Consider the following 13,320-nt stretch of genomic DNA (forward strand, 5'->3'; position numbering starts at 1 on the left):
AAATTTATAATATGAGCTAGCCCTAATAGTGGGGATAGTACATACAAGGAGGGACAGCTCTATTATGGAACATCAAGTTGGACATATAGTGATGATTTCTAGATTGAAGTTTTACAAATTGTTGAAGAATTAGCAGTAGACTCATCTCAATGGCAAGCTCTTGTTTCTTGTTGCAGGGCATTCTGAAAAAGGGCAGCCTTCTCTTATTTTTATGGAGGGATTTTGGCTACTCTTGGTCATTAGCATTCTACAAATCTAGGAAGATCTCAACAGCAGCAGAATATGCTAAAGAATTATGACCATAAAACATGTACAGTCTTCTACAAAGTAGCTAGACGATGATCGTTAATGGAGGGTATTAGAATATTGTAATGTTTCTTTAATGGTCATCTTAGTTAGCATTTAGTTTTTTGATAATAAAGAAATTTTCCTGTAAGCATTTTAGAAAGTTTCTATTTCTTTCTCCATTATTCTCTATATAAAAAGAATGAATCTCTATTTGTAATTGCTAGTTTATGAATACTAAAATATTGTAACTTAACAATGGTATTTGGATTGGTAACTGCAAAAGTTGTTTTTTTGTATGCAACATTGCTTTGAAGGTATTAGTGAGGAAATGTATAGTTGTATACAAAGATGAGCTAACAATATTCTCTAAGAATAGAGCTGATCACATCCAAGATTTAAGGAACGTTCTGCAAATATGTAATGAATTAGCATTTTCATAAATCCTAGGAAATGCATCGTCGGAGTCACAAAAGGGAACTCTAAGGACACGTTACAAGGCATTTCTATCAATCCCAAAAGAATTGAACCTATCATGAAGCTACCTTGCCTAATAGCAAGATCAAGTTGATAAGGAAGTTTACTAGTGGGTTGAGATAACAACTATGTGGGGTAGATGTAAATGAATGGACACAAATTGATGCTACTACTAATCAAATTTATAATATGAGCATTCTTTTCTCCCCAAACATATTGCTTCCCCTATGACTTTGGCTCAAGAATGACTCCATAAAGATTAGGCAAGAGGTTAAGCCATCTACAATGTGTAATTATTCCTTTTGCCCATAACCCATAATTATTCTTAGTCAAAAATATTAATGTTGGATGTGTTTCATAACCAAAGATTTCATCAATGACACACTTCCCACATCATAAATTGAGATCAACAATTGATTAGACCCCATAATTGAACTAAATAGACTTAGATCACTATGCAAAGGACCAAACTTGGGCCTATGCATTACAAATGCAAAACTAAGCCAAATTCTGAAAGTACAATTTCTGATCACAAACACTAAAAACTGATACCAGATTTGAAAACTACAGTAAAAAATTATGCACTTTCAAAAACAATTGCACCTCAAAAGGAGTTCATATGAGCCCAAACAAGACCTTGGAAGTTGCAAAAAACAAGATTTGTAATTTTCAAAAAAAAACTCAAGAACAAAGACCCAAAATCACATGCACCACTGTTTAGATCACAATATTCTACCCCCAAACAAAAAGAATTGCTCAAAAAAAAGAGTCAAGATGAGTAAGATATAGCTATTTGAAAATTGTCTATGAAATTATTTTTTCTAAGACATTGCCGCCGCACTTCCAAAATTCAAATGGCTCTAAAAGTTGGCCTCAGATGTTCGAGTAGGACAAAACAAAATTTGATTTAGCAGTTTTTGGACCTCCTCTATCTGATGCCAAACTTTGATTTGCAGCAACAAGCTCCAATTTTCACTAACAACAGAACGTCACAAATAACATAACTCCAAATGTCCTCCAAATAAATTATACAATGATGATGCCCAAATTGTCAAATTCTACACACAATTGAATCAATCAAGATTGATATTCTTGAGAAGAGGTCTTCACACCTTGAGAGCTCTATGACCATGTTAGAGTTTTAGGTAAGTCTACAACATCCTCAAGACCAAATGAAGGACCAAGATACCTTCTACAAGAGATTGCCAAGACAGTTGCATTAAGATGCAAGAATGATATTATTGATAATGAACATCAATGGATTACATTGCATTGATTAAAATTTACATAATAGACCTCCTTATATAGGAAAGGCGATAAGAGACAATGATAACAAGAGGATAACCTATCACCTACACATGGTGAAATCATGTCCACCAAACGTGGATCATCCTCCATTATGCAATGAAGTATGTGCAATGATGAGGATGATAATGTGATATGTGCACTAAAGGTGGATTGAGATAACTATCACCACCTACAGTGGAATTTTCCTACACCATGTGCATAATTGAGGTGCAAACTCCTAGGTATCTCGATGACAAACTACTATACAATGCATATCCTAAGTAAGCTTAAGAAAAGTGTAATTAGTGAATATCTAATTACACCAACACCATGAAATCTTGTACATGTCAAAAAAACTTTCTATTTATGCTTAGTGAAGCAAGTTTTATTTACTCATTTGAGTATTTTAAACTTTTTGGTATGGAAAATATTTTACAAACTCCTTTTTCTATTGTCGTTGGCTCTAATCTTAAGTCTCGTGAATATAATTTGGTCATTTGTATGCATAAATCAAAATTTGAAGCAGATAAGTCATCTATGATTTCAAAATTCATTTCCAAATCATATATGCATGTACATTTCCAAATTATAAATTTCATACTTAATAATTTCATATGATATGAAATTCAACAATGCAATATAATTATGTACATGAAATAGACATATGGCTGTAATGTCCCCTTTTTCTGGGACATTATAATTATGTCTGTTGGCTCACTTCGCCTAGGTTTTGGGGACGGAAAGGTTCTTTACATGGTTCAGTTCGAGGTTTGGCCTACGCTTTTCCAGTTTCAGACCCATCAGAGCAATTTTGGCAGGTTGCCCGAATACTTACTATTTTTAGTAAGTAAACAGAGCACAGTATTTTCAGTACCTCAATGTTGGTTTGGAAATGTCTCGCCGAGAGCTTTCCAACGAGCTATTGCATGTGATTATCTGAGTTCATTTGGTCAGCTATTTTAATGCCTGATGATAATATGGTTTACTGACTAAGTGACTATTAAAGTTCATTTAACTTGTCACTTTATTTAAAAAGGTACTATGTTCACTTAAGTGACTAGAGAACAAAAAGGGTGTTTTATCCCACATTGCTTAAAAGAGCGTGCATCACATTGGAAAAAAGTGATAAAGGTACAACAGACTCCACATGGGAAAGATATAATATTTAAAACAAATATTAATCTGGAAGCTGGATATATATGCTGATTATTTCTTCGAGGACGCAAACCCTTGAAGAAGCTTTGAAGGTTGGACGCAAATCTAGCCTTCTTACAAGTTTTATCTACATTTGCCAATCTAACTTATTTTTGTTTATAAGATTGGATTATTTGGGTTATTGCATGTTATTGTATTGCTGTTATTATAATACAGTAACGTCTTTGGCGGATATCTGAGTTGATTCCTGGTTTATATATGTACTTTCCGAATAGTGGAGAAATAAAACAAAGTTTTCTGAGTTTCCTTGTATGCAAATCTGCAGGTTACAAATCAGTTAAGGTTCTGGAATTTGTATCAAATATTGGTTTATTGTTCGGATTTAAATCTGCAAGTTTATATCACAGGTTTTTAGAAAATATCCAGAAAGGGATATTACAATGGCTCTAAAATATGTGACTTGAAATACAATTTTCAGACAATCTAAACATAACATCATCAACGATGACTAAAGCTCTTAAAACATTGTATTATCTTTCATTCACTTCCTAATCTGCTTACCCTAACTAATAACCGACAATAGAGGAAAAAGTATAAACAATTTCATGTCCACATTTTTGTTTTGGTAAAACACATATATACCAATTGTGCTCTTACCCCCATTGTATCGACAACATTTGTTGCGTAACGATCACCTTTAGTTGGCATATATCTTTCAACAAACTGCCTGCATTAAAGAGGAAAGAAAAATCTTCTTGTTGAATAATGCAAGAAATCAGTCTACATATAAAACAGAACAATTGAGATACCGACATCCTGCACTAGACTAGCAGTTTGGAACTACTTACTTTCCAATTAAAGAATTCAGCAATGCAGACTTCCCAGAATTTGCAGGTCCAAAAACAAAACACTGTAATACATTTCTCTGAGAACGTTGCCTTTTACGGTCCAATCGTCGACGACGGGTAACATGAAATGCAGATGCAGGATCACCTGGATACCCAATGTAAATCAAAGTGGCAAGGCTTTTGACAGGATCTAGAAGCGTCATAAAGTTCCACTGCAAAACGATAAAGCCAACAAAAAACTGACTATCGAAACAACTGAAATAACAACTAAATAATCACAGTTATACTTACTGGATAATTCAAAAATAGCAACATGCTTTCACACAGAAGAACGCCTATAATTTGATATTATAAAAGATGAACTATAAATCTTGCAGATTATATCATAATTGTAATGTTTAACTTCAGAAATGTGTTTTGCCAAGTAAAATTTTACATTATTCATGGAAATAATGAATGTTGTGGGGTTGCACAGATACAGATGCAGAACTGAATATGTATGTCCCTAATTTTCCAAGCTCTGAAGATATGAATACAAAGAGAATGCAAGAACAGATCTACACTTTATTACAAATTCATGAAATTGTGCACAATTGGCCAGCAACATGCAGACTTACAATCTACACACACATGCCTGATTACAGAGTGAAATCCACACTATCCCACTAATTGAACCTTCAAGAATTTATCTTTTTTGACTTGAGATTCCCCGAACTACTTTCCTAACGATCAATTACATCAATAATGAGCCTTTGCAAAAATCAAGTTGGAAAGAAAGATCATGTTCTCGAAGGTGAGGAAAACATATCATGTTCTCGAAGGTGAGGAAAACATATTACCAAATATAGGTGAGGACCTAAATTTGCATGTACTCCTCCATAATGATCTGAAATGAAGTGTGCACCCATAGGTAGGCCGGCCAAAAGCTTAGGGACATCTAACAATGAGCCACATAGGATTGCAAACCATAGAAATCATTTGCAAGACCAGAAAACTACATCAGACTGTGAAATGTGAAGAACAAAAAGGTCCGAGCAAGAATCCAAGAGAACTCCCCCACGAAGAAATGGATCAAGGTTGGAACCCAGATATAGATAAAATATGATGTAAGGAATGTGCCATAAGGTCCGCAAGAGATAATGAGCCAACTCAAAGGAATGCAACAGCAAACATAAAAACTGACTAAATAGGAACAACTGAAAACAAATACTCTTGGTTGATGCAAGATTGCCATGAACAGAAGATGCTCCTAGAACAGTTAGAATCACATTCTATCAAACAATTTGTCACTGTTTTCCTATGACTGAGCTTACGCATCATCTAGATTCTCTGAAGAGCTGCGATGGATGGACTGTACACAAACACCAATAACATACATAGAGTCAAAGAATAATACATGAGATACCAGATAACACATTTGTATGGAAAGCTTCGTTCTCATTTCCTTTTCTCACAGAAAATTGCCACCACTAGGGTAATTAAAAAAACTAAAAGCTTTGGCATAAAAAGGTATTTACAGACTTTAAAAAATAAAAAACATTGTTTTTTATTAAATTATAACACTACAGTAAGAAATGGCCAATTTTGGGTGATGTTTTCTGGTGAGAGAGAGTAGAAAGGATGGTGTGAACAAGCAGGCAGGGGTTTAGGGTGTGTACAGGACTGATGAGATCACAGCTCTGTAATTTAAGGTTCTTCTGGCCCCCATTGCCTGCTACTAAAATGTTTCTTGTGTACTAATGCTGTGCTGTGGGTTTTGTTATTTTGTTTTTCTCTCATTTTGATCAGTTTTCACCATTTTAAGCTTTGTTCAGAGTGGTAACTTGCCTGGCAACAGATGGGCCCCAACCCTCTTCTTCAAACCATTCTCAATATGAAAAGGCTTCCAGGCCTGAACCAAAAGCAATCAATTGTTCAAGTTTCAACAGGTAACTTGACAAAAATAAAGACTGGCTGCTTTTGGTCATTAAGCCTGTCTGTTGCACCTGATGTGTTAATATGTAAGATCATGGTAAGTCATTTTTCTCTGATGTTTGTTGAAGCTTAAGCTTGGATGAACTAGAATCCAGATGAGACACAGAAACCAATCTAGCTGTGAATGGATTTTTTTTCATGGTTGTTAGCAGAATGACAGATCAGAATATGGTGATTAACAGGTGACCATATTTCCATAACCAGTCATCTGATGGAGTTAGAAGAAATTAAGAAACTTCAAACCATGGAATGTAGGGTTTGACAAGATGCGGAACTTCAAGCTAAGATAGCGATTTGGATTCATCTTTCTAGGCATCCATGGAGTTCTGTGGACAACAAACCCTTCAATCAATTACAATGGTTATTGCAAAGCCCTCGAGTCCATCTCACCATGATGTGTGTTAAATGTAGGATCACTGCAAATGTATTAGCACTGCCTATAGGCTATATTGTATGTATTTTCCGAAGGCAATGATCTCTTGTATTTATATTGGGAATGAGCCAAGGAAAGATGTGGGACATGTCTATTCATTATCATGGGATTAATATTATGACAATTATAATTATATATGTATATACATAATATCTCTTTTGAGTCATTTTATATATATATATATATATATATATATAGGATGAGTTAAGTATATATATATATATATATACATATCTTCACTAGTTTTGACATGTACTATTTATCCAATTAAAGCTACAAAATATCAACACTATGGACCAAAAGGTGGCTACATTTCCCCATATGTGTAGAAATAATTTTGAACAATCCTCTCCAGAACTTGCTTATGAATTGTATACAATGACTTGCTTATGATCCACAACAGTTCCGGTGCCTAGTGTGCCATGAATGTGGGCATTGTTCAAAATTGGGATCATGCAATGAATCTCAATTAAGATAGAATTAACCTATGTAATGTATACAATTATGAATTTTAATAATTTTAATAAATATGTCAAGATACAGGAAAAATATATTTTAATATATGAATCGTTATACAATTATTACATACAATTATTCAATGAATAGATGTCAATATAAATACCTTTACAAATTAAAAAGTATCTAACTTGCCATATCTATCCAAGACTTACAACTAAGTCTTACTATTAAAGAGGCATTTGTTATGGAATCAATTAAGGCTAGCACCTAATAGTTGTGTCGAGGGGTCGTTCCAAATCTAAAATATTAATAAGGGTAGACCATGTAACATATCTCGCAAGGGGGCAATACTATTAGCCCCAACTGATAATGTGTTAATGCATGTGAAAGACTCATATTGATTGTTATGTTGACATTGATGTCAAGCCTTAATTGGTGATGAAATTAGTAGACTGCCACATCATTTGATTGATGAAGAGGATTTCATTGATAAATAATTTGAAGAAAGCATAAAGATGATATAAGTGTTGATAAGTGTATGGTATTCAATGGGCAGTTTAACGTGTTAAACTCTAACGGTATAACGTTGGCTTGATTGTTTTACATGATTTGATCAAGTGTTGAGATCATGTATAAGCAATACAGTTTGGTCAGTGAATGAAGAATTCTAGTGTTAACCGAGCTACTATAGTTGTCACCAAGCACCTAATGAAGAAGTGAAGAATGAATAGTATTGACCAAGCAAGAACAGTGTTAGCTGAGCCTGGTATTGATCAAGCGAAGTGTAGTATTGACCAAATGATGGAAAGGTAGAACAGTTTGGAAAAAAATTGATCTGAGGCTGAAATCTGATGAAAGTAAAGATTGTTTGAGTAGTTTCAAAGATAAGGATGAAATTAGTTATGGGATCAACAACTAGAGAAATTCAAAGAAGATCTGATGAAGGAGATTTGATAATTTGAATTGAAGCACAAAGTTCAAGGTGAAGGTGTGTTACTCGAGTGTCTAGAATCAATGAATCTTAGCTAGATGAAGATCAAACAATTGTGATTAAGCGGCAAAACATGAAAGAATTTTGGTGAAGTGACAAAAAAATTTCTATTCAAAGGATGAATGCATTGTTCATTGTTGTTGATCAAGTTGAAGGAAGGTGATAACCAAAGGATACCTACGCAAAACTGCATTGTGAAGATCAAGCAAGAGAAGTGCTAAGTTGAAGTGTTAGTGTGCGGATCAGCCAGAAGGTGGCATAAGGAAGAAAGAGGATGATCAGAGCAAAGAGATAGAGTGAAATAGAGATCTGATCAACCAAGATAGTGCTAAACTAAACAGATCATTTCATTGTTACTCTCTAACCATTGTAGCAAAAAAATCTCTTAACGAGTGGACATAACAGTCTTATTTGTAAATCCATTCTATGGTGACATTTAGTTGAATGTTTTGTAAGTCCTTTAAAGCAGGCCGCTCTATAGATATTTCAAGAGTGATAAGATCTAGATGATCTTTGGCGAAAATCCTCTAACAAGGTCACATTAATAAAATGTTTGTAACCTTTACCAAGGTTGGCTCCTAATAAAGCTCACTTCAGAAGAGTGAAATTTCTAGGTTGTCGATTTCCACATTAATTTGTGTCAAACTTGTATGGATGTTTATTGTGTTGCATTTTATTTCATGTTTATTGTTTATTGTTGCAACTTGGTATATATTGGAAGTTCACTCTGATACTCGGTATATGAAGTTGATAGTTTATTGAAAGATTAAGTTGAATGTTAGATGTGTTTACCGAGCTAGTGATTTGAAAGTTTAAAGAGTTTATGATTGTAGAAAAGTGTTTTAAAGGCATGTAGGATAACTGATTCAACACCCCCCCCACCCCCCCCCCCCCCCCTCTAAGTTATCTAACAAATACATTTTCATTTGATACAAATAAAGGGAAGAGCATAAGTTAAGAAGACCTTAAAAAGGCAATAATAAGATTAAACAATGAAAATGAGACCATCCCCTCTAATGTCAAGAGATAAGCAGTGACAATGGGACCACCATTTAAGTGTAAAGTCTTTGGACCCTCTGCATCGAGTTAGGTAGATAAAGGTATAATATATTATCAATATTCTATTCAAGACTATCTTAATAATGGACATTATAACTGAATATATGTAACAATAATTACATGATATAATCATAAATTCTTAAAAGGATAATATAGATGAGCATTTAGACTTGATGTTATGTTAATTGACAATATTTAAAGAGATATTTTATAATGAAATCATTATAACACCTCGTGGGGATTGATCCAAACTTTATAGTGGTAGTATGAGAGATTGATAATCTCCATCTGGTTGGCATGACCACGTTTGCTAGAATCTCTATAATATCGATTTGTGAGATTGATATAATCTTCGTCTGACAGACAAGCTTGAGATTGATATAATCTCCATATGATTAGTGTGCTTGAGATAGCTCTAATCCATGCAATGTCGATATGTGAGATTGATATAATCTCCATTTGACCAACATGTCTGAGGTTGATATTATAATATCAATATGAGAGAGTAATCTCCATCTGAATGACATGCCTGAAATTGATATAATCTCCACTTGTCAGAGTATTCTAATAAAATAATTAAAGGGGTAGTAAACCCATTCCGAAGACATCCTTAAAGTTTGCATTAAAATTGGGGAGGCACTTCAACCCAGAATATTATGGTTAAGCTTGTTATTGTTTAATCCTAATATTTCTTTTGTAGGTATTACTTGTTGAAGATGGTAGTTGTGATAGAGATCTTTATCTTTGGAAATATGAATGTTATTACCATTATTGCTACATTCAACTGAAAAGGACACTTATATTTAATTTGTAATATTAAATGTAAATGGCATGTGTCATTCATGCACTGAGGCATGAATATTCGAAGAGTTATAATTAATTATAGGAGTTATTGGAATCTCAAGAGACCTTCGGTTATAATGTGAAGAGTCTCTCCTATTCTTATATCTTTGAATCAAGCAATGATAGTGTACACTTGAACATTTCATTATAAATAAAGATATAGTTTAGTTGTGTGGCTAGGTTTTTCCCTTCATTCTTGAAAGGTTTTCCCAAGATATTTCTAGTGTTCTTTGTTTCAATTTTGTCTCTTTCTTATTGCTGGTTATCTTTATAGTTTTCTGGGCTCTAGTTTTAACATGGTATCAGAGCTTTATTAGATAACAACATATTCGGGAGTTTCTCTTATTTTTTCAATTTCAGGATGCTTTGTGCATCTTTGTATTATGGTATAGTTGTAATAGAGTCTTCAAATCGATTATGCTTGTGTGCATTAGATTTTGTATGTTCATGCTGGTTGCTTGTTTCTTTTACCACATAGGTGCCAGATTTTTTTTTAATCTTTATTTTACGTTCATCAGGAACTTCAAGATGTGTGCTCACCTTCAGCAGAATCGATGAATTTCAAGATGTGGGCTCACCTTCAGCAGAATCGATGACTGGACTTCCAGCTCAGCTTTTGTTAAGTTTCCTTTGTCGTTTTTCTGACTAGTCTCCTTCATTCTGTTTAGATTTTTTTTTCTCCTTCACTGCCATATTTTTATGTGTCATCGATTTTATTTATATTTTTTATGTTAAGGATTATTGACTTCTTCTCTTTATCATGCCATGTGACTATGAGTGACATTCTGCTAGAGTTATCAATTCCACTCTGCTGGAAATCACTTATTTGATTAGTTACGTATCTTGTAGGATTCCTCTTTTATTTATTTCTCTCTTCCGGCTGAGAGTATTATGACATAACACCATTTCCATCATTGATTTGGCCATGACATGTGTGTTGGTTGATATCTCGATCAGAATCTCCCATTGTTAGAGTCATTTCTTGTTTGCTCGTTACTATTGTGAATCTCCTCCTTCTCAAGGTCTTTTTATATTTCCCATGCCATTTTCTTGTGGTGAGTTTATTTTGTTGGTGAATTACAAGTTTGAGATTTGGTCACTAAAATAATTTCTCCGTGTTCTTGTGTAAAAAGATTTTTTTCCATTCTCGTGTGATGCTCGATAACCGAAGGTTCTTAGTCATATTTGTTACATCCCAATTTTTTACCTAATTTAAAATGATCATATAGCGGTTGAGGTTCACATGAAGTCAGTTGAGAGTTTAATTTGTTATAATCTTGCGAAATGGTAAGATGGTTAGTCATTATAATTTCATATGAAGATAACATGCTAGTTGATTATTTATCATGAGTTCATGGAAATGGAAAGGTGGCTAGTCATTATGATTATTTATGATTAATAACTCATTATGGTAATATGATTTAACTACGGAGAATTTCCTTGTAGAAAGCACATCAAAGGGGTGAAAGCATTGTTAGAAAAGAAATAAGCACAAGAGCATCACCATCACTGGGCAAATGGGTTGAGGACCTAACGACTTGAACATCAAGCTACAATCGATGGAACCACATGAGCTATAAAATAAACAATTTAAAACATTAATTACCTTAATTAAAATATAATACATACCTCAAAGGATTTTGAATGATCCTTCACAATATTATTTTAATATTTTTCGAGTTATAACCTTCCAACTCTTTTTCCATCTTTTATTCTTTTCCTTGTTTGAAACCGATTGAACACTTGACATACTTATTTGACAAATATTCTTTAAGTTACAGAAGCTAAAGAGTCTTCCTTAAACCTTTTTATATCATGAGTCAAGAAAGAGGCAGGGAGATATTATTTTCCAAGTATCCGACTTCTTTCATTCACCCGACCACGGTTCCTAGCAATCGATATCCCTACAGTATACTACATAGTAACGATGGCACTAATCCCCTTCCACGATTTCCTATTATACTAATGATCTGCTAGAAATCATAAACAATAATTACACTGAGAATTGTGTTCAAGATCTCTCCTATATGAGTGAGACAGATTGGTTTAGCGTCCAATTTTTATATTCTTTCCAAGCACCTGACTTCCATATTTTCATGCACCCGACTCCTCCATATTACCAACCACATCTATCTTGGCACCCGATAGCTCTATCAATCTTCACATTGTTTTTCCAACCACAATTTTTGGTTATTCAAAAGATCTGCAAAAAAACGTGAGCAACATTCATACTAGAAACAGGCGTTCAAGGCAGGTTGTTGAACTTTCAGCAAAACTCCATTCTTCTTTCAGAATATATCAGGTTATGTGATTAACCTAAAACCAAACATTGCAATATGATTTACTTAATTTGTTTGTTACAGCAAATCCGAATTGCATAGCAGTAAGCTACAGCTTAAATCATGATGCAAAATATCTTGGTTGATATCACAGGTTAGACCTTCCTTAAATTAGAGTATGTTAATGTATAGATTAGTTAAGATATTATTAATAACTCTTATATTCATATTTGTATTATTACATAAGATATTTAATATACTCATATATGTATGTATATATGTATGTGCAGATATTCTAATATACAATATGAATAAAATAATAAAATCATTTACTTCATCCACTTTAATTAAGTTGATTGTTATCGGGCATCCTCATATATATTATGGGCTTAGAGCAGTATATGTTATCAAGAAGTGATTTGTTAAGACTCTCATTAATAGTAGTCATGCCAACAGATGTGACTCAACTATGAGTCACAATTATTAGTCGTGACTCCTTAACCTAAATGCCCATGTATAAGATGTAGATCAATCTCTGCTTTTGTATACAGCGAACACATAATTATATAAGTCTTCCAGTTATTACAAAGCAGACGAATACTTCTCATCACCCTCCAGTATATTGCAGAGCAGCGGATTTAATCATATCATCTTCATCTTCAGTCAAATTTATATCCTTGTCTAAGCACTTATTCTGTAAAATTTAAGTCTCCAGTCTGATACTTTAACAAAGTAGTTTATGGAAAATAAATGCCAAGTAACCATGTTATGAAATCGTGATTTATTATGCCTTGGAGATTAAAATTCAAATGATATTTTCTGCAAGTCTTAAAGAACATTTTCATCAAATCACAGATTGTGATAAGTTGGAACATATATTAATTATGAAACAGTTGAGAATCAATAGAAAGAATTGGTTGTTCTAAGATTCAAACACCTGGGACTCACCCGGCTATATAGCCAAGGAAAAGGGTGAAGAGGTGAGAGAAACGAATCTACAATTACATGAAACAGAGTCAGATGTGACATAACAATGTTTATTTTTTTTAAAAGGAATCATTTAATAACTCATGCTTGATCATGTTTATTGTATTCTCCAATTGTCAAGTCGAGTGGTGTGATTAGATACCAGGATGCTCAGTGGATGACAAGGTCTTCCATGTCCATTCCGGGTAGGGAGGGCCTTTCTCATTAGAGATTGTGTAAGCCCCTGACAATGTTTCCCCTCTC

General features: G+C 33.7%; 1 protein-coding gene across 4 annotated transcripts in view; it reads right to left on the reverse strand.

Annotated features, from left to right (window-relative positions):
• Positions 1-13,320, reverse strand: part of LOC149537691 (mitochondrial Rho GTPase 1-like) — a 126,776-nt gene that overhangs the window by 57,942 nt on the left and 55,514 nt on the right. For all 4 annotated transcript variants that reach the window (XM_089799032.1, XM_089799034.1, XM_089799033.1 and 1 more), the window contains 2 exons: positions 4,053-4,264; positions 3,862-3,931 (listed from right to left, as the gene is read on the reverse strand). In XM_089799032.1, coding sequence (XP_089655158.1) covers positions 3,862-3,931; positions 4,053-4,264 — 282 coding nt within the window. The remainder of the gene's footprint in view (positions 1-3,861; positions 3,932-4,052; positions 4,265-13,320) is intronic.

Source organism: Cupressus sempervirens, chromosome 9 (assembly GCF_028749045.1).
Source record: "Cupressus sempervirens isolate cs-2001-9-10 chromosome 9, ASM2874904v1, whole genome shotgun sequence".
In the NCBI taxonomy this organism is placed as follows: Eukaryota; Viridiplantae; Streptophyta; class Pinopsida; order Cupressales; family Cupressaceae; genus Cupressus; species Cupressus sempervirens.